This window comes from Neolamprologus brichardi, chromosome 1 (assembly GCF_056152115.1).
Source record: "Neolamprologus brichardi isolate AB-2024 chromosome 1, ASM5615211v1, whole genome shotgun sequence".
Classification (NCBI taxonomy): domain Eukaryota; kingdom Metazoa; phylum Chordata; class Actinopteri; order Cichliformes; family Cichlidae; genus Neolamprologus; species Neolamprologus brichardi.
This window is the reverse complement of record NC_142104.1, coordinates 39,153,980-39,180,899: the sequence shown is the minus strand read 5'-3', so window position 1 is coordinate 39,180,899 and position 26,920 is coordinate 39,153,980. Positions and strand designations below refer to the sequence as shown.

At 40.1% G+C, this 26,920-nt stretch overlaps 1 protein-coding gene across 1 annotated transcript; it reads left to right on the top strand.

Moving 5' to 3' along the window:
* The first annotated feature begins 979 nt into the window (after positions 1-979).
* gch1 (GTP cyclohydrolase 1) lies at positions 980-19,588 on the top strand. The gene is made up of 6 exons (XM_006804428.3): positions 980-1,435; positions 7,926-8,035; positions 12,213-12,268; positions 14,222-14,253; positions 14,952-15,036; positions 15,988-19,588. Exons 1-6 carry the CDS (start codon positions 1,075-1,077, stop codon positions 16,112-16,114), a joined length of 771 nt encoding a protein of 256 aa, XP_006804491.1. The 5' UTR covers positions 980-1,074; the 3' UTR covers positions 16,115-19,588.
* The last annotated feature ends 7,332 nt before the right edge of the window (positions 19,589-26,920 follow it).

The window sequence follows — 26,920 nt, the reverse complement described above, 5'->3', positions numbered from 1 at the left end:
AATGGAGGACAAACCAGGGTATACCTGGGGGCAGCGGCAGTGACTAGAGAAGCTATTAATCAATGAGCTTGAGTTCTTGGTTTTACAGAACCACCGCTCATTCGATGTGTGAAGAGTCAACACTGACATGGCGACTATAAAAACACTCAGGACAGCATGGCACAGTGGCTACAGGTATCTTTTATATACAGTCTGTTTGAAAAGGAAAACTAGTGCACTATTACGTACTTATTACTTGGCAATAACATATCCCCAACAGTGGTGCAGAGAGTGCCTCACAGCCCTCCTGAGCCTGTGTCTAAAGAAAAAACAAAATCAACAGATACTTGAAAAAGAAAACGAAGATTGGCGAAAGGCTTTTGGGGCGACCGTGGCTCAGGGGGTTGGGAAGCGCATCTGTAACCGGAAGGTCGCCGGTTCGATCCCTGGGCTTTCTGTCCTGCTCGTTGTGTCCTTGGGCAAGACACTTTACCCTACCTCCTACTGGTGTTGGCCAGAGGGGCTGATGGCGCCATATGGCAGCCTCGCTTCTGTCAGTCTGCCCCAGGGCAGCTGTGGCTACAACTGTAGCTGCCTCCACCAGTGTGTGAATGTGAGAGTGAATGAATAGTGGTATTGTAAAGCGCTTTGGGTGTCTTGAAAAGCGCTATATAAATCCAATCCATTATTATTATTATTATTTTTAATATACTCAGACAGTGATACATGTATGTTTGAAGAGATGAAGGACTGTAAGCAGCACAGTTAGAACCGTGCTCCTGTCTAAGAGAGGTCAGTGGTCGCTGTTATGTAATCCGGCCATAGTAATAAACACACTGAATGCACTTTGTTACCTTCCACAAACTGCAGAATGATTCCAAGCAGCAGGTCACAGTCAGAGCAGATAGCGGTCAAAGGGGGGTCTGGCCCCGCCCCTTTAGATCTGGCTAGCCAATAGGAGCTCGCTCTGGATTATCCTGCTGTTATAAAGGATGCTGAGGCTGCAATCGTGTCGCCCACTTGAACTCAAACTAAAGTACCCGTCAGAAACTGATGCAACAAGTGCTCAACTAAGAAGGCGAGAGAACCGCAGCGATGGACCGCTCCAAGCAGAACAAGTACAGCTCAAACGAGAAGAAGGACAACGTGGACGGCGGCTCCGTGCTCAACGGCCACTTTGACGGGATGGTGAAGCGGGCAGCCGGCGGTCCTCAGGCACCGGGAGCAGAATCCGCTCCGCACCGGTCGACCTCCGCTGTGATGGAGAGCTGGAAGGAGGAGCGCACCAGGAGCCTGGAGGACAACGAGATGAGCTTGCCGTCCCTGGCCTCTGCCTACACCACCATCCTGCGGGGTCTCGGGGAGAACCCGCAGCGGCAGGGACTCCTCAAAACCCCCTGGAGGGCTGCCACGGCCATGCAGTTCTTCACTAAAGGCTACCAGGAGAAAATTATCGGTGAGTTGTGTTTTTGTTTTTTGTTTTTTAAATCCACAAAGCCGCTCAGAGGTGCCAGGGATTTGCGCCGCGGTCAACAGGTGTGACAGGAGAAAGAACACGTCCCAAAACTCAGTGCGCAAAGAGCCGAGAGTGCACATGTGCTCCGTCAGGACTCACCAGGGCATCACAGGGAAATATAGCACAGTTGGTGATACTTGACTGTTTTAGTGGGGTTTACTTTGTTCCTATTGGTTTTGAAAAAAAAGTCAGGTGATTGAGGTCATCGGCTTCTTTATAAAGTATTTTAACAGGTGCCAATCTGAGTGGGGGGAATTTAAAAATGAGACGAGACCTCTGACAAATACATAATTAAGTAATTACCATCATTTATAAACGGCTTTTATAAACTTCAAGAGTTTCCCCTCTCTGCCGTGTTTCGTCATATTTTTGTGAATACATAACGCTAAAAATGTAAAGCTTTGGACAGTAGGAGTGGGACAGGATACGTGATTTTTTTTTTTTTTTTTTAAAGGAAAAGCAGATTTAAGTTTGAAAGGCGGATAACAGTGTTATCATGAATTATCACTCATGCGAAAGCAGCATTTTATCTTTTATGTTTTAATTTTAAGCTTTACACAGCAAATCATCGTTTATTGCTTTTCAGATAGAAGTGTGGTAAAAATATATTCAAGTAATTTAAGCGCAATGCATCTGCCTCACAAGCTGGTTATATAATAGAAGCTGGCTCACAGCCATGTAATGTTTAACTGATTAACGCTTGGAGACCACCTCCCCCCTCAAAAAAAAAAAAAAAAAAAAACCCCAATAAAAATAAATAAAAGCCCCCCCACAACTGAAACACAAATTCAGTGGAAAGATGGATTTAATTTTGTGTTTCCTGTCAAATGAAAAAGAACAAAAACAAACAATAATGATGTCTAAAATACAAATATAAGAATCTTATAATGTTTTCATTACTTCACCTGTGCTGTTTCTGCTTGTTTGAAGCTAATAAAACATTTGATAAAAGCACCATGTCCTGCTTCCTGAGGATTTATCCATTAGTGTGCAAGGACTCTTGTCAAACTTTAGGTTTAATACCAATGACTACTAAATTGCCAGGTTAATTTCTAGATACATCCCTAAAAGTAAATAATCATCACTTGCAGCCCTTTATATCAGGTAATGTGATGAGACAGTTCTTTTTAAAACTTTTTAGGTGAAAGTCGTCGTAGAAACGACCCACACTTCGAGGCTTTGCTAGATTTATGTCATGTTTGGTCCAGCTGAGCCGGCTGGCTTGCCTGCTGCTGTGAGGAGGTTTACTGCAGCACGTTGGGTGAACGCGAGAAGGGCTGTGCAGTGTCAGTTCCATATGGGCTTTTTTCTCCATCCTTCAGCGTGTTGGAGTGGCTAGATTTGGGGATCTGCCCCCTCCAGAACTCCATCTGGAGGTAGTTTGAGTGTTGGGGTTGTGTGTGTGTGTGTGTGTGTGTGTGTGTGTGTGTGTGTGTGTGTGTGTGTGTGTGTGTGTGTGTGTGTGTGTGTGTGTGTTATGAAGCTGTAAAAAGAAGGAATGTAATGGAGAAACATGTGTGGGCACCAGTTGAGACAGTTAATTCATGTTTGTTTTTTTTTAATTTAATGTTAGCCTGACTGAACTCATAGCATGGTTACATCTACCTGAAGCTCTTCTCAGCTCTTCTCAGTTGATGGTATGGACAATGATGGCTTTGCATGCGTTGTTGTTCAGGTGGTGGCGTTGCACCATCTGCCTGCTGATTGGTTGTTGCAGGAGCCTCCCCGTTGACTTACTGAAAATCAGAGAAGACAAAAAACACATGTATTGGAGGTCGCAGCTGGATGTTTGTGGAGAGGTATAGCATTTTGAGAGAAGTATCACACTGTTTGCTCAGTGCGTTTATGTATTTGTGTGTGCGGCTCATGGGTTCAGCTTTCATCACAACCTGAGCCTAAAATCCTCTTGCTGTCGAGCACATGACGAACACAACCTTCGTAAAGAAAAGTTATGCAGGGATTAAACAGGACTTCTGATCTGTAATGTTTCCCTGGCTGTTATTTAAAGGAAGATCTTTTTCTGTTTACTGCAAATGTCATGCTTTTAATTCATAAGTAGATGGAGTTTGCACCTAATGTTTTCATTAACCATGAGCCTATTAACGCTCAAATTGGTTTCTACAGAATTGTTAAAACAAAAACAAAAACCCAAAGCATATTTTCTTTTTTGTTTTGTTTTTTGTTTGTTTTTTAATTTATTGTCAGAGAAATAAGTTAGACTCACCAAATGGTTGCATGTTCTTCATGAAAAATGTCTTACAAAACATGAACAAGTGAAAGGAGGCCTTTTAAAATCTAAACCTTAATTTTAAGCATTGTCATCACCGGTCTGTTAGATCTTCCACCACATTTTCAGGCATGCAGTGATAGAAGGATATGGGCTTAAACCACACAGTGTCTGAGTCTGGCAGCTCTGTTGTGTTGAAGGTGCTTTTTGATGACATGGATTGGACTCATTGTAACAAAAAAAAAAAAAAAAAAAAAAAAGGGTCACTGCAAATCAGTCAAACAAAGTTTGAGTAATTCCCTTTATCTTGGTTATGCCTCCATCTGTAGAGTGGTTTACCAGATCATAACTCAGAAGAACACCCAGCTAATTAATAAATAAAGAAAACAACAGTTTTTTTTATTTGGCAATTTATTAAACAGTTAATGTACAAATTGTTTCTGCTCCAATCTGAATTTATGTATCTGTGTTTAAACCATCTTAATTTTATCATTTTATCTTGAGACAGGACAATCCTCCCTGGATGAGAAAATATTAATTAATGTGAATAATGAATTGTTATGAATGAATGTCACTGATCACCTGCTATTACCATCCTTACAGTGAGGCATGGTGGTGGCAGCATCATCCTATATGAATGCTGGGTGGATGTCCTTTATCTACCTACAGCCAATATTAGAATGACCACTTAATGTGACATCAATAGCGTGTGAGCTGTGGGCCACAACATCTTGTGTAAAACTCCTTGTTCTTCTCGTCACTGAAGACAGTTACGTATGAGCCTGGCCGTATGATAGGGCCACTTAGCAAGCTTAAAAAAATTTGGAAATAACCAGAAAGCTTCCTGCATGTGCTGCATGGTGATTGAGAATCTGAGTCATCATCTAAACCTTCTGACTGTTCAGCACAAACTCCTATTTATCTATAACCTGGAGCAGTGAGTTTGTGTCCCCATTATTTGCTTATTTTTTTTGTCATTCACGGCACCATTTCCTGCTTCGCTCAAAACGTGATAACATGTGGCCTCTTCATTCTGCGTGCGTCTTTGTGGTATTCATTCACACACAGGAGGCAGCCCTATTGTAAGCACAGATGATGAGTAACACTGTCATTACCTGATAAATGCCTGGTCTCTCTCTGGCAGCCACAGGGTGTCCAAGCCAACCTTTGTTGGCTTTGCTTAGTTAATGCTGATTATCATTATTTTCCTTCAGGGTGCACACTTGATTATGTCTGAAAGAAATGAAACTTTCCTTGGAACTAGAGGTTCAGAAGCTGTAATGACTGAAATGACCTTAAAGGATGATTGTGCTTCACTACAACAGCTCGATCTGAGGACATTGCTGCAACAAAGTGGATCAGGCAGGTTTTAACCCCTTAGCACTGTGTAGCATTCACACTTTTTCTTACAGTCCTAATTCATTCACACAGTCTAAGCTCCTCAATATTTATCTGACCTGCTGAAACCACATACATCTTCTCGGGCTTTAAGGTCATTAGATCAGAGACTGCTGGTGGTACCGCACACTCGTTTTAAAACTCGTGGTGATCGGGCCTTTCAGACTGTGGCACCACGGTTGTGGAATTCACTCCCACTGTCTCTTCGCTGCACGGACTCCATTGATTCTTTTAAGAAACAGCTGAAGACATTTTTATTTAGAAAAGCATTTGATTAATTTCTTCTTATGCTGTTTTTATAGTTTTATTGTTTTACATTGTTTTATTTACTGTTATATTGTTTTTATATTCCCATTTCTTGTGTTGTAAAGCACTTTGTGATTTTTATCTGTGAAAAGCGCTATATAAATAAATTTTACTTACTTACTTACTTACTTATTTGTAGATCCAGTAAACCTTAAAAATGACTGACTTTAGCTTGTAGAAATTTCCTGGAAATAGTCGCAGTTTTAAGTTTTCTTGGATCTTACAATAATCTAGTCATGCATGATCTGACAGGGTCTCTGAAAACAGCAACTCTGAATACTTTGAATGGTGCCAAATTTAGGGAAAAATTAGTCTTTTCCATATTAGATTTATTCAAAAGTGCAGTTTTTGTCTGACGGTAATAAAAGGTTGAAGAAACTGTTGGTTGCTTTGTGTAGCACTTTATTGACTTTGCTGTGTTCCCACACTATTTTAACTTTGCTCTTAATTGCAAAACTTTCAAACACGATTACCGCTTTGTTACCGTGTCGACCTGAAGGCAGCACTCATTCAGGATCTCGTTTGTAGGTCAATACGTCTTGCCTTAGAGACACCACATAGACTTTAGATAGATGGAATTCTTAAAGCCTCCATCCACAGGGTTAAAATATATATCCAGCTTTGCTGATCTCAGTAGAAGTACCTAAAAAGCCAGCAGTACTGCTCATCCCCAGATTAAACCAGAAACCAGTGTTTAAAAGACTGCAAAGCCTGGAAAGCCCTGCTCCTGTGGATGTCTTCTGTCTGTTCTAAAGCTAGAATCATATAGTTCCAGATGGTCACTATAAATTGGGGGGCATGTGGATGTAGATGGCTGTAGAAGGTTTGAAAATTGTTTAAGACCAAAATACACTTCTTAGGTTTCCTATCCCCCCAGATGATGTTTCTAAAAGTCTTGTTTTGTATGAGCAACAGTCCAAAGCTCCACTCCTGAGTTTTGTGTTATAAAACAGAATAAAATAAATAAAACAGAGACTCTTCATATATAAGGGGCTAAAAAGGTCTGTTTTTATTTTTACTTGAAGAAGGATTTTAGTGATTTTTTTTAAAAATATTGGCAGTTTCATGGAACAGCAGCCTGTATAGGCCGTATCCTGCCATTCGCTCAGTGGCAGTTGAGAAAGGCTTCGGCCCTTCAACCCTGAACTGGAAAAATAACAACAAAAATACTGGCAGTTATTGAACTAACCATTGCAACTCTAGTCTATTGGAAAAAGGATTACAAGAATGAATGGTTCAGACATTAAAGTGTGAGCTATAATAATGTTGGTGATCAGGTCAACATTTGAACACTGTGGTTTGCTCTAATTTGTTGTTAGCTTGCTAAAATACAAAAAAAGGTGGTGACAGTAAAAATGATACCATTTATTGTTATGGATGCCCCTCTGTGCATAACAGTATCCTGGTATTAGCAATTAATGCTGCCATAACTTTTAGTATGAATGCATGACATACAGTAACATGACTGAATTAATGAGAAACGGGCTAAACAACCATTCATTTATGTGTTTACGTCGATATTTGAAGTGTCTCTGCTTTGCAGGGGTTGGTGAGATAACCTGACTGTTAATGCCCTGCTGTATGACAGTCACAGCAACGGCTATCAAATCAATCGGAAGCAAGATTTGTCTCAGTAAATGGACTTAAAATGAATACTGAATAAAGCTCAGCCCTAAGCATTGTCTGAGGTCAGAGTTGTGATTTGTTCCCACAGCAGACGTCCTTATCTGCAGTCACGACATTGCCCAAAGTCAAAATACAGCCACGAGACTAAATGTACAGTGTGTATGTATTTTTTTAGGGTCAATTTTAATTAGGGGCTACAAAATTGGTAAACATGGTAAGGGAAAAATATGTATCGGTCTTGTCAACCCCACAGGCCTCTCCCTTTATGTGCACAGTGATAAAATAAGCAGCAGAAGCCGAAGCAACAAGTCAGTGTGTTCTGTTGTTTTGGTGACCTCACCCCTCCTTGTTTCGTCCTCTCCCTCTTGCAGATAGCAAGTCAGGAAATTAAAAACTGCTGCGATGAGAGCGAGAAGCGTCTGCGCCGTCACGTTCAAAAGATAAAACAGTTTATTGAACCCCGGCAACCAAAAAATGCAATAAGGCAACCACACGAAGGAGGATGCAGAGCTGTAATTAGACAGTGGTGTTTGCCAGAGAGAAACACTGAAGTCCATCGTAAAGGGCGTGGCAGCTGAATGGTCAAGGTGAACCCGGCATCCTCCAGCATGGCTGGTTCACTTCAGTCTGTCTGCCCTCAAGAAGAAATAATCCTGCATTGTTTTTGTTTTTTTTATTTTATTTTTTTTAAAATTTAAGCCAAACAACAACAAAAAACCTCTAAATAAGGAACGGCAGAATAGATCAGCATGATCGCAAAAAGTAAATAATCAATCAACCAAACAAGGAATGCTGCAAAAAAATTCAGGTAACAGTCAAATTCAGGCAAAAAGACTTTTCCTTTATGTTTAATCTCTCCCATTTTCTCCTCAGACGTACTGAATGACGCCATCTTCGATGAAGACCACGATGAGATGGTGATAGTCAAAGACATCGACATGTTCTCCATGTGTGAACATCACCTGGTGCCCATCTTTGGCAGGGTAAAAGAAACCACACACACACAGAGCGATTCTGAAAGCACAAACTTGATGGTGTATGAGGATATTCCATGCATTTCAGGAATTTGGGGCCCGCAGAACAAGCTCAGTAGTCCTTCTAATGAACCTGTTACCAGTGTGCACCATCTCTTATTAGTAAAGCACGTGACTTCATGCTCCCTGAGTGAATGATTACATAAACAGGCCACGAGACATGGCAGGGTTGCTGTGGGCCTCCTTAGCTGAATGCTTAACCTGGTAACTTTCCTATAGCAGAATATGCTAAATTCCTGTTTATCGCTGCTGTTCATTATAAGCTTCATTACTGGAATCATCATTTTTATACCCATCAAACGGTTCAGTGACCTCTTCATTTTCTAAGGGCGGGAGGAATTAGTATTATCATTAGCACCTTTTCTTTAAAAATGACATCATTAAATGTCATAATTTGTTTAATGACCTGATTTTAAATTATGAAATTCAACATAAATACTTATTTTCTCTAAACAGAATGACACGTGTTATGCTCTCCTCCAACTAGATACAAATGTAATTACATCCATGGGAACAGGACAATGACTAAAGATGCAGGTGACCGCTGGGGCAGAAAGGGAGCTGCAGTCCATGTGATGTGGCTGACATCTCATTGCATCTTTGGACTGCAAAAAGAGACACATAAACAAACACTCTGCTTTACTCACAAGCCACTTCGCTATATATATATATTTTACCATAATTTAGTGCACAAAAAATTGCCACAAACATCAAGCCGTGCAACCAGATGTGTATCTTCAAAAACCATTTCTCTCTGACGTTTGTCTGGACATCAGAGAACACTAGAAGCAATCAGATTAGCTGAGATCTGTTTTCAGCCTCCTCTCTGCCCCTTTGATATCATTACTCTCCACCAACCGGCAGACTGGCCTCGTCCCTCTTTCTGCTTTTCTTCCTCTGCTTCCCTTCTCCCTCCGTCTTCACCTGCAGGTGCATGTCATTTAAAACAATGGAGGCTGGCAGCTGATCTTTTTCCACCGGGTGTAAATGGGTTCTGATGACAGCAGTGAATCACACAAACGCCTCCTCTCGCAGTGTGTTCACTCATGTGCATCAATCCCCCACACCCCTCTTGTCATCATCAGCAGCACTTCCTCTTATCCAGCCCCTCTCTCCGGCTGTCTGTTTGCGGTGTCTCGGTCCTCCACTTCTGTTGGGCAGGTAGTCGCCAGCTGTTCAGTGAATAAGCTGTTTAAAACCATTTGACTGATTTTCAGTCAGCAGAGATGCTATCATGTCAACTCTTCAGAAAATGTTTGAAGAGAAAACACACTGGAACAAACATGTGTCCTTTGTTCTTGTATTCAGGCATAATTGCTTCTTCCCTGCGATGTGTTTCCTGTGGAAAACAAGCAATCGGGTACTGAGCTTTGGGAAAACCAAAGAACTATGAATTGTGGACAAACAAAGCAGTTTGGTTTGATCAGGACGTTTGGCACTCCAAATATTGTATTTAATAACTTGTGTTATGATCTGCAGCCCTCTTTTACAAAGGTAACATATTCAGTAGTGTCCTAAAAATACGAATGATTACAAAAATTACTTTTATCAGTCAATTCAAGGACTAAATACCTGATTTTATTTTGATACTTCTATATTAAAATGCCATCAGCATACAGTACTGTGCAAAACGCTTGAGCCACCCAGAATTTCTTTGATTTTTTTGTTTAAATCCACAAAAAATGCCAAAAATAACAAGCCTGTTTTTGCACTAACAAAGGGATTCTCAAAGTGCTGCTAGTCTAGCTGCAGCAGGCAAACAGTATATAAAAGTCATGCCTTAAGAAACAGGAACAAACCCTGCAGTGACCTGACCCTTCAGTTCATCCATTTATTGTTTACTTAAGCCTTATCAAAAAAGGTCTTATTAAAAGGGCATGTGTCAAGTAGCCACTCTCGAGGGAGGGAAAGAGGGAGAAAAGACTGAGGTATTGGTTGTGCAGCAGCACAACAGTGAACATCTACAGCCATCTTTTCAGTACTTGAAAGGATCTTATTGCAACAGTTTCATTTTTAAGCAACAGCTTATCATCGTCAATAATCCTAAACACACTGCCGATGCAGTAAAAGCACACCTGGATGGAAAAATACACAATGGAACAATATCTGGCTCTGCAGAGTTTGGACCTCAACATTATTTAACCAGTGTGGGATCATCCTGACTGGGAACAGAGCAAAATGTCACCAACATTTAAATTCACGTATCTTTAGAGAAAAATTATTCATCGTGAGAATGAAATTGTACACAGACAGACGCATGCGCCCAGTTTACCACTTTCTTTTTGTTTTACACTTGTGCATTCAGGTGATTACCTCAGTGCTATAAATAAGATGGACAAAATAAGAAAACACTTCAACACCTACCCGCTAAATTTTCCTCGTATCATAAAATGATTTCATCGGAGCCTGATGCTGAGAACAGCTGCCGGCAGGTTAATCATTTATAAGTGAGAAACCTCCAAATAGTAAATATGCCAAAATATTTAGAACTATGAACAAAATAGGGCTATTAAAAGAAAAAGAGTTGGAGTGTTATTGTGTTACACTTAAGCTGTTGTAAACCTCAGGAGGTTTTTTTTGTTTGCCTTGCCCCCTCCTCACTCACAGCGTGAGGCAGTAAATCTGACTAACGGGGGACAGATAAGTGAAAAAAGCAGCCGCCATGCTCGGCCCGTTTGATGTCGGTCTATCAGGCCGCTGCAGCAGAGAACTAGAAAAAGTAACATCTGAAGGGAAAAGAGATCTCCACACGCATGTTGCCACTGCCCTTTCTCTCGTCTTGTCAAAAAATTGCGTCTGACATTTGAGTGGAGCGTACCAGTGTGTGTGTTGGTGTGTATATGTGTGTGTATGAGAATTGGAGCCTGCAGCCATCGAGCAGTGATTTTCCAGCTGATGACTCTGTCTCTCGCTTCTCTCGTCTTGTCCGCCTGCCTCTTCGGTTTTCGTTGCCGTCCTTTTCCTTCCTGTTGTTCGTATCAACCTGACGTTCACTTCCTACCTAATGTGCAAAACTTGGCAATTAGTGTACACCTGTGGCTTTATTCTGTTTTCTCTTTAAACTATTACTCCTGATGGCAAAGCTTTTAACTAACTCCAGTTTGCTGGGCGGGGTGGATGCATTTCTTGAGCTGTCAGTGAAGAAAGATGTAATATGTCTGACCAGAGATCCAGTAGGGTTGGAAGGTGTGTGTACAGCAGGGCCATGTTCTTGGATTAAAACACTGGTTTCTGCCAAAGATGTGCTTATCCATCGATCAGAGTTGGAGCTTCAAACACCAGTGTGATGAGAAAACAAAGAAAGATGAAAAAGAGAAGCCCGTGTTGAGGTTGAGGCTAAGAACAAATTAAAATACAACTTCACCTACTTCCAAGCTGCATGGAGAAGAAGATGAATCTGAGAAAGGTTGACGCTTCAGGAACACTTGTAGCAAAAAGAACAGCTTTATTACATGATCAGCGCAACCAGCAGCCTGTGAGGCCCATCAGGGTCAAGATAAAGGTTTCTGCTAAGAATAACGTGGCCACACTTGTTTTAGTTGTGCAACTGACTCTTTATTTATTGGAGTATCAGAAAGAATTGTGTCATGAAAGCACGGCTAATAAGAAAACGGGGAGGGTTAGTATCCTGTACAGTCAGTTCAATTTTACTTATTCAACATCAAATCACAACAATAGTCACCTCAAGATGTTTTATATTGTAAGGTCACTACAATTATACAGAAAAAAACTCCAACAAACACACAACTTTGTATGAGCAAGCATTTGGCAACAGCGGGGAGTAAAAACTCCCTTTTAACAGGAAGAAACCAGGGAGGGGCAGACATCTGCTGTGAGCCCAGCAGCTACTTGGTGATGAGTTTTGAGAAACTCTGATTATGTTACGAGAAGCTGAAGATTAGATTTGAACGTAGTCAAATTAGTATGTGAAACGATCAGAACTGAGGCTAATGAGGTCGAGAGCTTTAGCTATACTGGCTGACACGTTCAGCAACAGCTGTCCCGCCGTGCAGCGTTGAGCTGAGCTGGGATCAGTAACACCTCAGTTCATAATTACACCATTAGTGAGTTGCATCATAAGCCAGAATGAGAGCAGGGTTAACCTTGAGCTTGTCACTTTCTGCAGGTTCACATTGGATACCTCCCAAACAAGAGAGTTCTGGGCCTCAGCAAGCTAGCCAGGTAAGTACATTTACTCTATTGTCATAACTGTCACATTATCTGTGCGCGTGTGTGTGTGTGTGTTTAAGCTGATTATTAAAACTTGTGTGTGTACTACCCACTGACCCCAATACCCTCAGGCTTACAGGCTAACACCCCTTACTAACGCAGTACTGGAGAGTCACTGCGATGGCAGCAGCTACACCATTCACTTAGAGCATCTCTAAGTGAAATCCCTACAAGTGGAATCAGTAAACTACACTTTCAGATTAAGTTTTAAGATTATCTCAAGAGAATATAGTTATTTTTCTGTTATGGAGAACATCACAATGTTGTTGTTTTTTCCTAACAAAATAATTAAAATAATAAAGAATATACTGACATAAAAGTGACAGCTCTTGATATTTATGATTGCGGTCTTAAGGTTTCTTTATAAAGTTTGGCTTTGTAGATCGCCAGTGAAGCTTCACATCATTATACATGAGTTTTTAAGACAGATGCCAGTACCGATATTTAGTAATTATGACTTGTTTTTTCTGTTTCTGCTGTCTCCTCTGTACTTTTTAAATTTTCATTTATCTGCTTTTACAAATGTCAATACCAGTATATCAGCAAATGGCTAATATATAATCAGCCTGCTGATATAGTTCAAATTTGGTTAACAAACATTCAGACCTGCAAAGAATAACCTTTAAAATACTGCCTTGCGCTTTGTTCCATCCAATGTTATTTTATTATCATTTTGTTATTCCTTTATTACACATGTCAGAGAGTCATCAAATTTGCTTCACAGTCATGATCAAATGATTAAAAATGATTATAAAGTGTATTTATACAGATACAGACCCTTTTGCACCTTTAAAACAAAGCACATTGTGTCCATTATCACATTATCTTTAGGTGAAAAGAAAAACAGCCAGGCAATCGTTTTGTCATCATTACTCACTTCTCTCAGTGGATAGTGAGCCCAAACCAGCTAAAGCCTCGAGAACACTCGGGAAGACTTGTTCGCATCACATTTGATGTCAGGATAAGAAAGCCATGACGCTTGCACTTTCTAAATGACTCCTGGACCTACAACAACCACCAAACAAGTTCACATCATTTAAGGAATAAAATAATGATCTCTTGGTGCTGTCAACCATCAAAGTCTTCTCTGCATCACTAAATGTAAGTGATGCATAAGTGAAATTTGCTTAAAATTTCCAGTTGCATTGAAGCCTCCAATAAGATTTTAGCTACACCACCATCTCCCTTTTAAAAAAGTGGGTTATCTCCTGCATGCTGCCTGCCTGTTTGTTCTTGTGACATTTCCCTGAAGGTGATTTGGGTCGAGTTTGTCCAAAGTGGTTTTGCTCACCGAAAAGAGCAACAGGTTGAAGGGGAAGACCGGGTGGATTCTGAACATCTACAAGAGCTGCGTCTGCTTCTAAAATTACTGAATGGAGCTGGTTTATTGTGTATGTCCATTCAAATGACAGGAGGGGGCGTATGCTAAGATTAATAAGTCTTGGTAACTGATCATTTTTCTAGCCCCAGTCAGTTCAGGTTTAAAAAAATACAAATGTATATTATTATGTGCTCATTGTAGATAGTAGTTGGCACTAGTTTATTAAAAGGACCAAGGATTACATGCTTTAAATAATGGTATTATTGAGGATTTTTTAATACTGTAGACAACACATTAGTTGAAAAAATGCTCGGTTGCCAGGATGTGGCGATTCCTTTCTAGAATAGCATTTTGCTTGTCTATTTAGTGAAGTTCTTCTGAGTGAAAAGTAACCAAAATCGGTTGACAGAGTGCTTCTTTCATTTAGATTTTCATAAAAAACACATTTTTTGTGTCTTCCTTCCTATATTCATGAGTCAGCCCTAAATGTTTATTTATTTTTAACATTTTAATCTTTGCTGCTAAAACTCACTGCTCTCATATTTCCCCTGAGGCTGTGTTAATGCTTTCCCTCTCCTCCTCAGGATTGTTGAGATCTACAGCCGTCGACTACAAGGTAATAAATAAACTCCTCCTGTCAACGTGCAGTTTTTGTGTGCTTGTACTTTGATTTTTACTAGCTTTATTTCACTTTTATTTTACATCTCACAGGGAAATATTCTGTTGGTTTACTGCATTTGATCTGACAGGAAGGGCTGGATGTAAAAATGTGTGTGACCATCCATCTTTTCCCAAATATAAAGTCAAGCCCTACAGGGTCAAGTACAGAAAGCACAGTAAAGCAGGTTATGGTTTTGGGTGAGCCTTCAATGTTTGAGTTTGAGTTTTTTTAAAAAATGATTTTCCATTAAAAACAACAAAAATTGAGTTGTTTTTTTTTCTTCGAGTAACCACTTCAGCACCGCTGTGCGAGATATTGATTTGACCCAAAATGGTAAAAATATCAAACATTTTGCATGAAAACAAAGACCAACTCATAAATACTCAAGTTTATGTGTTGTCCCTTTTGAGAGCCCTGACACTTTGATTAAATAAAAAAAAAACTACCTGACGGTGTGTAATGTAATTAAAGCTTTATTAGCTCCATCTGTGGCGATGTTTACACAACGATGTAGCCACATTAAAGCTCACGAACACAGTAAATGATCATTTGTTAGCAGAGGTCCTGTGAGGACTGAATACTTCTACCAGCACTGCCCTTGATCCCTGACTGTTTGCTCTGGCCGTACGTCTGTTTGTACTCTCTGTCCACAGTTCAGGAGAGGTTGACCAAACAAATCGCTGTAGCTATTACAGAGGCACTGCAGCCCACTGGGGTCGGAGTTGTCATCGAGGCAACGTACGTACATGAACCAACAAGTGAAATGACCTTTTACTTTTAAAATGTATTATCTTGTGTTCCTTTCCCTTGCTTTCTCCATTCGTCTTCTTTTCTCTGCCCAGCTGTAAAGGTTTGTTGTCACTGCACGAACTTTTCAGGGGAAATAAATGTAATGTGAGAAATCTGCATTTCCAGAAGGAACCAGGATCTGTATTAAAACATGGCTTATTACCACTTAAGAGTTCTTAAATTATAATGTTGTCATGGTATAGGCATTAAAGTATTTTGAAACCCTTTATGAATTGTCACATGGACAGGAAGTTAGAGTTAGGGTTGGAAAAGGTCAGGAACTTTAAACAAACACTTGGGTGGTAATTGCATGAACCATCTGTCTGTTACAGTGTAGCAGGATGACCTTCAACAAACATCAGGAAACACTGTCAAGGAAAAACAGTACAAGAGACTTTGAAAGCCACTAAGGAGTCAGTGTTGTTAGCTAGTTCCACACTACGATTATTACAATGTGGCAAATCTCACAAAGATCCCCCTACAGTGCAAAGTTAACAGTTATATATTAGATAACCAGAATACGACCGGCTGATAATCAAAATGTGTTGCAGACGAGTTGCACTCTTCGGTACAGACTGGCTCAGATTGATTCCAACATCATGGCAATTATTTGCAAAACTTTCTCAGTCTGTCTGAGAGGGACCTTAAGTCAGACCATAACTGTTTAGAGATTATTTCGGTTTCAGTTTCCTCCCACCAGGTGACCTGAGAAATCAAAAATTGCTTGCTGAATGTGAAATTCTTCACCTTCAATGATATTGTCGCAAATTCTTGGACAAATTTCCAGGTTCTAACCGTTTAAAAACATTTCAGTTGCTCTGCGACTAAATGACTTGGTCTTTGCAATTGTCTCTTCTTTTGGATCAAATCTTTTTATCTTTCCTGTCTTCCTCTTTGCAGTCACATGTGTATGGTGATGCGAGGCGTTCAGAAGATGAACAGTAAAACCGTCACCAGCACCATGCTGGGGAACTTTAGAGAGGATCCAAAGACCCGCGACGAGTTTCTGAGGCTCATCAAAAGTTGAGGGGGATGAAGCTACTCGTCTTCCTCCTGTTGCCTGGGGTTACCTCCAACCTACATGAACCAGCTGCTGTGCTACCTGCGTGTGTGTGTGAGTGTGTTTGTATGAGTGTGTGCGTGTGTTTGTTTCCATCTCACCAAAGGCAGAGGCGAGTGTTTTCTGTGTTATTGTGCTCATCGGATAAAGTGAATTGTTACCTCTGTGATTTTAGTGCGAGGCCACTGGTTTACACGTTGTTTGCTTTTAGACGACGGGACAGACTTTGAGCCCTTTTGTGTTGTGTGTGTGTGCTCCTCGTTCAAATATCAGTCACAGGCCTCGAGGAAAAATGGAAGGACAGTTTATGGAGAGAATTCCATCCCTGTAAAAGTAACCGGTCCTTTTAACTCCTCCGGATACTCACTGACACAATTAAATAACACAAAGATAAAAACAAACTAACAGCATAAATATTTCCACCAGTATTTCCTTAATTATTTGTAATTTTGACACTAAGCGGTTCAGATTTTGTTGACTGAAAGCCATAAAAAACAAAACAAAAATACTTTTAGGTTTGAAAAACTAAGGAATCAGAATCCAAAGAATGTCTTCACTAAAAGCGGTGCCTATTTTAAGTCAGTAGATTCAGAGAGAACATCAAGCAACACTTGGCAGCTAACCCTGACCAAAGTGCATTAGAAAAACATCAAATATTTCCATTACAGTCTAACAGCCCAGAGGAGTCCGTGTCACTACAAGCCCTTTTTAAATTAACGGCTTCATCTGTCTATTAATGTGGTAGCACTTGGTCAAACGTGCAAACTCAGATACTTGTAGCCAATGTTCCCTCTAATTTTTCATGTGTCTGAGCGAACACACAATCTCCCTGAGCGGTCCCTTGAACCACTGCGAGCAACATTAGACGTGTGCACTGTGGTCACGCCAGCATCGAATCCATCCAAAATAATCAAATTACAGCATTTACATTTATGTTAGACGACTTTTAATTAAGTGCTTTAGCCCACTTACAATGAAAATTTAAAAAAAAATTCTTGTTCATGACCTGTGTAGTATGTCAACACTATTGGAAGTAAAAATAACTTGAACTCCAATTTTGAAAACTTTCTTTTGTTTTCTGACTTGTATTACGAGTATGAGTCTGTGGTCTGGGAGAGAGTCCTGTAACTCTGTCTGCAAAATGCAGTATATAATGACAAATGTTGGGCAATTAATTATATAGTTACTTCTTAAAAAAAGTAACTTTTGTAAACAAAGTTTTTTGCAGCCGTTTACCTAAAAATGCAGCCAAGGCGGTTTTTTAAATAAACATTTTAAAATATTTACAGAACAATCAGCTGTTCTGCATCAAATTTGATGCCACACAAATTATGTGTGCCACTCCAAAAAATAATTTCTGTCCACTATGAGATAAAGGAGAACATCACAAGCCTGATACCTGCAGGCCTGACAACAGGAGATGTGTCACTCCTGTAACACCTGTAACATTCAGTAGTCGCCTCATTGTTCTGACACACACAACCTATTGACTACACTACACACTAAGTACACAAGATTTGCGCTAAACGTCGCAAATCTCTCACATCTCAAAACACCGCTGTCACTCAAACTTCCCCCTTCCTAAACAACTAGATGCCATGTTGCCATATCATTTTTTGATTGGGCCACATAGTACATTTTTCCACCAATAGGAAAGGCTGAAGGGGGTGGGGAGGGGGGGAGTTGTTTTTGCTCACAGGCGGAGAGTGCTTTTGAGCGTTTTCCTTATAAAACGCTGTTTTTACCATTTCTTCCCGCAGTAAATATAAACAACGATAGTATTCAGGAAAAAAAGCAAACATTGCAGATATTTTTAATCATAACTCTGGTTTTACGTGGCCTATCAACACAATTTAAAAACTGGTATAAAGTCCACACTTTATCCGTCAGTTGTTCCGTCTGTCCTGCTCACATCTCCAATGGTTGTACAGGTTGTCATTAACGTGGCTTCACTCCACATCAGCCACGCTGCTTTGCTAGCTAAAACACTGGTGTCGGCACATAAGGACGCTGTCATAGCCTGTCAATGACGTTGATTAGCTGCGTATATACGAATGTGAATCACATTATTGGCTGGACTATGGGATAAGGTGGCATCGTTATAATCCTATACGGGAGCAGCCAGTCACTTATTGACTAACACTGCAAAACAGAATTGTTAACGTATTTATTTTAATTTCAATTCAGGTTAGATTTTTTTTTTTTTTTGTGTACAACGCAGATTTTCTGTGCGCAGAGACCGTGCCAGCAGTGACCTCAAATATACTAGTTTTCGCTATTGACATCCAAAAAACCAACAACCTCTCAGCATATTATAATTCAAGTGGTCTGAACCTTCTCTGGGCTCTCTTTTCAGGCTTCATAAAGTCTTTATAAACTAAACCTGCTGACGTCTGTGAAGGTTCTCAGTCATCCAGGTCATCGTAGTCAAAGGAGCTTGCAAAGAAAAGCATCTGGACTTCTTTAAGTTACTTGAAAGCAAACCTGCTGACTAATTTTTTAATACAATGTCTTTACATATATTGTATCTCCAAGTTTTAGACTGACCAACCATTTTGACAGTATCACTCTGAACTCTGGGGCCTACAATAATTACAAACAGCTGTAGCCCTGGATAAGATTTTTTGTGTCATTGGTTCATGTGTTTGAGCTTTAAACATGCTGTTTGGCACTTTAACACTGTGTCACTCTTTAAACACCTCATTTCTAAAATTTGCTGTCACAACTTTTTAGCCCTTCAGTCTGTTATTTTATTATTATTTTTTTTAATTAATTTACAACTCAAATTTAAATTAGAGTCTTTACCATGACGTATGTATTATTATTATTATTGACATTATTGTTGTTGTTGTATTAACATAATTTTAATATCAAATTGCGTGGAATCATCAATGTAAACATTCAGACTGCATCTTTACATTACACCAGTGTTCTGAGTTTTATTTGATTTTTTTCGTTGTCATTTGTTTTAAGGTCCTTTGCAAGGGCCTGCCTTCATGTGCCAACTTGCTTCTCACAACAAAACCAATCTTTATCAACCAAACTGGAATTTGTCATTTCCATGAGAGGCAAATGAAGTGTGTGTGTGTGTGTGTGAGTTAGTGCGTTTGTTTGTGCATACAGTTTGCATCCCAGCAGATGAACAGTATGGTGACAGGTGTGTGTGCTGTTCATACTTTTACATTTCAATGCATCACAATTGTCCCCAGACAGATTTTGGGAGGTTTTAACTTGTGACGTGCAACATGATGACTGGATATGTGTGTGTGTGCGTGTGTTGGAGTGAAGATGGGCGGTAACAAACAGCTCTGATGTTGTTTTTCTGGCCTTGTCGAGAAGGAAAGCCTGTTCATTGGCCCCTTCGCCATCATTGTCGCATCATGTACTGTGTTCACGTTGAAGACTTTTTAATCAAAGAAAATAAACCTCTGTGTGACAGCAGTGCCCATGTCTTTATTCACAGCACACACATAAGTTTACATGTAAGTTTATTTGCTTTAAAACTTTCCATAAATTCATGCAACATTAGCAGACAAGGAAAATGTTTGACTTTGGAAGCTTCGTGTTCATGCACCACTTGCTTTTTAAGTAGCTATGAACAATATTTTACTATGTAAAGTACAAAAGCTACAAAAAGTTTAATATTCAATTTCACAAAAACATTCGCTTCATGACGCTACAATAGTACAGGGAAACAACCCCCTATGAGTGAGTACTTGGTGACAGTGGGAAGGAAAAACTCCATTTTAACAGGAAGAAATTTCCAGTAGAAACAAGCTCAGGGAGGGGCAGCCATCTGCCGTGACTGATTGGTGGTGAGAAGAGGGCGAAGGACTAAAGCAGCTAATAAAATCAATTTATCCTAAGTACAGATTTGTTTGGTGTGTTGTGATTACGTATATTAATTAGCTCCCTTTCTGTGTGTCTCCCTGAGTGCTTGCATACTGTAAAAATGTAATTTTAATGGTGGTATATAAGTATACTTTAATATTGATGTTCTGTGGATATAAAATGGATGTTTTTTATACTGTGCTTTTATAAGGAGTTACAGGTGCATAAATGCTATAGATTTTTCGTCCTTTGGTAGGTGGTTGCTAGTAACCACCAATCACTATAATATGTAATCTAAATAAAAGCTTAACATGTACCTGTGTGCCAAGTTTGGCTGCACCTGTCTTGTTTGTGTAGGAGGGCAGATAGAGATTTTGTGTATTAGTAGGATTAACAGGGTATGTATCACAGGCTTTTGAGATTGCTGTAATTAAACCAGTCCTTAAAAAGCCCTCAGTCTATTCAGCTGTCTCAGCTAAATAGAGACTGATTACCAATCTTACCTTTAGTTCAAGAATTGTTTAAAAAGGCATTGTAAATCAAGAAAAAGATCGTATCCATCTGATAGATTCAAAAGTCAGTCATAAAGTTCTGTGCTAGGACACACAGACAGAACTTCATGACTGTACTGGTGACATAAGACCTTCTTATTCTATACGAGCTTACTTCGCCAATATTGTTAGAAAACACTGCATACGTTTTCATTACTTTGTAGATGATACCCATTTATGTTTATCTATGACGCCAGATGGCACAAATCAAATAGCCAAACTACAGGCATGTTGTACATAATAAATTATTTGATGAACTGTAATTTTCTGCCCTGAAATTCAGACAAAACTGCCCTTCACTAATTGTTATCAAAACCTCAGAAACATGGTGTGTAACCAGTTATTACCTCAGACTATGGATATGTTGCTTTAAGTGCATGTGAAACAAATATGTCAGACTTCCCTAGAATTTTGATTAGTAACAAAATGTTAAAATACACAAGTAAATAAATGTACAATTACAAGAAAACACTTATTAAAACAATGTAGGCATGTGTGAGGAAGTTTGATATTGTTTCCATCCATCCATCATCTTCCGCTTATCTGGAACCGGGTTGCGGGAGCAGCAGCCTAAGCAGAGAAGCCCAGACCTCCCTCTCCTCAGCCAACTCCTCCAGCTTGTCTGGGGCAACACCACGGTGTTCCCAGGCCAGCCCCAGCATTTCCTGGGTCTGCCCGGGGCCTCCTCCCGGTGGGAAGGACATGCCTGGAACACCTCGCCCAGGAAGAATCCTTGTCAGATGCCCAAACCACCTCAACTGCCTCCTTTCAATGTGGAGGAGCAGCAGCTCTACTCTGAGCCCCTCCCAGATGGCTGAACTTCTCACCCTATCTCTAAGGGAGATAGTATTGGGTGATATTGTTTCCATATTTTATAAATTCACATTTGATACCTATGGTCTTTTGTCTACATTAACTTTGCCACACACAGAAACAGATACTTTCAACTAGTCAAATTTCAGAAACCATATTTGTCCAAGGAACCGCTGGAGCAACGTTTCTTCAAATGTGTCTAGTCCTGGATATTGCAGCTGCATATTCCTGTGCAGTAAGACCAAAGATTCAGACTAGCATCCACATTTCATTAGCTGCTGTCACATTTCTCTGTCCTTTAACACTACACGAGGTTTGGTATTACAGGGTGAAGCATCACTGACTGAAAAAAAAGAGAAAAGAAACTGTTGATTAGAACTATTGTTTAACTGAAGACAACAACTGTGGTGGTTGTGGGCATACTCAGTCTTGCTCATGACATACTGTGTAGGTGTGGCTTTTAGTAGGCTTGGCCAAAACAAAAAGTGATACTTGGATACTAATTAATGCTAAAAATGATTACTGGATTAAATAGTCATTTGTAACAATATCGATACCAACTTCAATGTCTTTGTTTTTCTTGGTGGAGACCAAAAACAGACAGAAAAGAGAATGAACTCAGTTCATCGAGTGGACACAAATATGACTCTGAATGTACAGCGATGCTTCCTAATAACTGCACCATGTGTAAAGACCCGACTGTTTGCCAGTTCGATCCCTGGGCTTTCTGTCCTGCTCGTTGTGTCCTTGGGCAAGACACTTTACCCTACTGCCTACTGGTGTTGGCCAGAGGGGCCGATGGCGCGATATGGCAGCCTCGCTTCTGTCAGTCTGCCCCAGGGCAGCTGTGGCTACAAGTGTAGCTTGCCTCCACCAGTGTGTGTGAATGCAAGAGTGAATGGATAGTGGCATTGTAAAGCGCTTTGGGTGCCTTGAAAAGCGCTATATAAATCCAATCCATTATTATTATTAAATAAACAAACTGCTTTTGTTGTGGCTCTTTGCTTCTTCTGACCTCAGAGGTACATGTTCCTCAGCTGCAGATGTGACTGTTTAGTGCTGACCAGGAGATGACCTACGGAGCTGCACTTCCTCTAAAGCTTCAAAAGTGAGTAGATCCCCACATAATCCTGAGTGAAAATCTAATTGGGGTACGGATAACCAACTAGCATAAATTGTTCTTCAGATTCCAGGTCAGATCCATCCCCTGCACTTCATATCTATTTTCAAAAATATAAAACCGCTCACCTCAGTGTTGATACGGGAACCTCACGAGCTCAGTGATGTCATGGTGGTTATGACTATCTTTTATATACAGTCTAAAGGTCGATTAACCTTAGGGGAGCTGTAGATCCAGCTTACAGTTTGTTGTACGTTCAGGTTGAGCAACTCTTGTTCTGTAATTTGATCATTTGTTACTATAAAAAAAGTGAAGCACTGCTACATGACAGCAAGCTTGTGTTAGACCCACTAACTAAATGATTATAAGTATATTATAGATTTGCCTTTGGACAATTGGAAGCTAGTTTATTTATTCCATTAAAAAAAATTACATCTTGCCATCTGATCCATTACAGAGTTATGTTGGAAATGGTAAAAAAGAGCAGTGAGAAGTTCATATAACTCTGGTCTGAAAGGGAAAGAAGAAAATGCTGAACTAAAGTGGAAACAGACAAAATGGGGCCCAGAGCTCATTTGAGCCCTGAGGTCACTTACTGGGTTAATCTGGCCCTGGGCCCAGAGAGAGCAGCGGGAAGGTGGAGCTGGTTGGGGTCTGGGTGTCTGACAGAGCATGACTCAGCAGCTCTGCTCTCAGTTTGGACACTGACTCTGCTTCGTGATGTGGAACTAAAGGCTTTAGATTGAATTCCCTTTAAAATGTTTCTGACAGTATTCAAAGGCTTAGTCCTAAACATCTCCTTGATGGTGATGGCTCCTGCAGGCTGCACACCTACAGATCAACAGCAGGACTGCTGTGGCAGTAATCTGTGCTGCAGGAAAAGTAAGAGGAGCAAGTGTTGGTTGTAATGTTGATACAAGCCTACATTTAACTGAGTATAGTACCGAGATGACATTTTGAATGTTGAAACTGAGAATATAAAGTATAAGTGCCCATTTCATTTCTTTATTTGTTTTTCAAATAACATTTTAGAATTAATGCTGTTAAACTGCTGCCGGGTCACACTGCTGTTATTGTTATCATGAAAAAATAGTCAGCTGTTTATCGACACAACCTGGGTCATCATCATATTTCATTCAATACTTTTAAAGCAAGTACCTTAAAGTAAAATTTAAAGTAAATCTAACACTGCACCACCACAACTCTTTTCCATTACTGTGTGCTGGATGCAAAATATCCCAACTTGGGCTCCCCCTGGTGGTTGTTTCGAGATGATAACCAAGTTCTCGTGACCTACTGTGTGAAAGTTGTGTTCACAAATGAGAAAAGTTCAGGTGACATTTACTTGAATCTAGGCAGCATTTTATGTTCTCCAGAGAGGTTTGTAAATGTCTGAGCCTGAGAGATAATGTGCAGAAATATGCAGACAAACTCAAGTTGGTAAACAGTACGTCGGATTTTTAACTGAGGAGATCTTAATGCTGAATAAACTAATGGAACACACAATGTTTTTATGGTCATCTGAGTACAGATTCAAACATATACACATACAGCATAAACGCAAACTTTTAACTTAACGTCCGTGAAGGTTCTCAGTCATCCAGGTCATCATAGTCTAAGGAGCTTGGAAAGAAAAGCGTCTGGACTTCTTTAAGTTGCTTGAAGACATTTCACCTCTCATCCAAGAAGCTTCTTCTTCTTGGATGAGATCATCAAACAAAAATATCTTTTTATGTTTGATACACGTATCTCTGCATTGTTATTATCCAAAGTGTTATTTTACTTTATTTTTATCTCAATACTTTTTAAGTACTGTCAAGATCATATAGGTTTTCACTGAGGTTTTACCCATTTGTAAAGAGGAGTTATCTGATGGAGTTGACCGCAGGTCTAAATTCAGTAGAGCTTCAAACCAGCTCCTAGTGCTCATAGTTGGATGGGACAGCATTGAGCTGTGCGACCCCAGACACTTGGCATGGTTATGACCATGTTTTTATTTACAAAATGTGTGTTTCTCAGTGTCTCACTCCCTCATTCTGACAGCTTTCCAGCTGTCTCCACCTGTCCCCTCTTCCTCCAGGTCCCGGCATCACTGACACAGAGCATAATTACTGAATTGCTTCCAGCTGCCTTGCCAGTTTCCCCGGCGCCACCCCTCCTCTGCAGCCGAGCTGCAGACCACACCTCCACCACAGACTGCCATATACAAATGAACATTTGTATTACATACTGCAAATACTGAATTGCTGTACTCTGTTCTTAATGTCACGGTTGTCATTTTGGCAACATGTAATGGTCACAGTAATCATATATGTGCGCACTGTTGCACTGCCTTTGCACTTATACAGAAAAACTGACATTCTTTTTGGAACATTAGCAAATGGATCAGATTTACTAAGAGAAAATGATGAAGCTTGGGACTCCTGAGATGGTGTGTTGCTGTAGAAGACACTGTGACAAGAGACATAGATTCTCTCTCCCCCCCCCCCCCCCCTCTCCCCCCTCTCTAAAATTAACCAGCACTTGTACAAAAACACTGGACAACTTGCAGCTTGTTCTTTTTTTCTTTTCTTTTTTTAATGTATAACAGGGCATGCCAAGTCACAGCATTCTGGTACATCGCAACAGAAGTACAGCAAGACACATTAAAAATACTTGAATGTATCCTAAAACTCTCTCTCTCTCACACACACACACACCCTCTCTCTCACTGTCACACAGCCATTCACACGTTTTGTTGTTGTTGTTGAGACCAGAATAATTCTTAACTTCATTCAGCATTAAGAAGTACCTACAGAGTACAGAAACAAGACGAGCGGCCGAGTTCACGTTCACCCTGCGTGCCTCACATTTATTTTAAGAAAGCAGCTTAAATCTAGGAAGCTGCATTAACTTAATAATCAGATGGAGCAGTATCCCTCCTCCAATCAAAGTCTATGCATCAGCACTTTAGACTGCAGCTGTGTTTCAAATGAACAGAGCATGTCAGGAGAGAAGAGAGTAAGCTGGCCCAATGTGACCAAATGCATAAAGGAGGAATTCGACCAGGACAAAGGGTTTGCGAGGTGGAATCTAGCAAATAACATCTTATATATATTGGTAGTCTATGGGATGGATCACTGCATGAGTGAGCATACGCCGTGTTACCATCAGGTGAGGATCCAACACATCAGAACTCATGCCTCAGGTAGCAGGAAGCACCAAGCTCTTCCATTACAGTGAACAGAGTGTCTTTGGTTTTACATAGTTAGTCACAGTGAGACAAATCACTGCGTTATTCTGGATATTATTCTCTGTCCCTTTAAACAAGTAATGATATAATTAAGTGGCGTTAAAACTAGCAGTCAGCTGCAGTTCTACATACACGCGTTACTGAATATCACAGATATGGACAGTGATCAGTGCTGTAGCCAGGTAAAAATCTGATTTTTAACAACCAAAAAGTCCTCAGTGAGTGTCAAATATAAGAGGGGACAACATAAACAAACATTAGCTTGATTAACTTGCGAAATCATATAGTTTTTTTTTTTTTTTTTACCCACCTGTACATGAATATAAGTGGAGCTTAATGTGAACTTTTGACATTTCAGGGCTGCAGTGCGAACGTGACCTCACACACCTGCTGCGTGTTTCATCCTGTATCATTACAGTTTTTAAAGTCCATATAAAACCATTTACATTTGGGCTAAATGTCTCGAGTACAAAAAAAGAAAAAGGCACTGCCATTTGTTATTTTGTTATTCTAAATATGACTTTCCCAGCCTTGTGCATGCAGTTTTAAAATATAAATTACACCCCGCTCAATTTTCTCCATTTCCTTTTTTTTCTTCCTGTATTTCCTTCTTTTTTTTGTCTTTTCGTGTGGTTTTTGTTTTCATTATTAAACATACAATATTCTTTTGTCAAATATATACGTAAGCCTGCAGTCAATACAGGACATCGGCTCTTTGATAAAATAAAACTAAATGAAGTAAAAGGCGCACAATCAAGCAGTAACAATTTGTTACAGAATGGATGCTGCTGAATTTACAAAAAAAAGGAAAAAAAAAAAACCGTACTAAACTGCAGAATCTATGACAGAAATAAAAGATACAAAAACAGCATACGTGTCTTGACCTAAAAGTACATTAAATGTTTTTGGAATATCAAGGCGTCATCTAGCTGTTAATACTGCAGTGGGCACAGCGCTAGAAGCCTTCCTGGACACCCACAGAGCTGATATGCATGTAGGAAAAGCATTTGGTTTGACGTGAAGAGCCATCATCCCTCACAGGTATGCCCCTCTGTCCTCACACTTGTATTTCTGACCCACAGACGCTGCAAGAAACCACCGCTGAGCAGAAAGTGGAGGCCTGCCATGCTGCTCTGTGCTCAAAATACAATCCGTGCAACTTTGTCAAAAATTACACGAACTTGCTGTCAGTCAGTATTCATATAAATATGGCACTTTTTAAATTC

Excerpts from the sequence above, each read along its gene's own strand:
- gch1 (XM_006804428.3), top strand. The coding sequence starts at position 1,075 with ATGGACCGCTCCAAGCAGAACAAGTACAGCTCAAACGAGAAGAAGGAC. Across the intron at positions 14,254-14,951 it reads CTACAGCCGTCGACTACAAG|TTCAGGAGAGGTTGACCAAA; the intron begins GTAATAAATAAA and ends CTCTGTCCACAG. Across the intron at positions 15,037-15,987 it reads GGAGTTGTCATCGAGGCAAC|TCACATGTGTATGGTGATGC; the intron begins GTACGTACATGA and ends TCCTCTTTGCAG.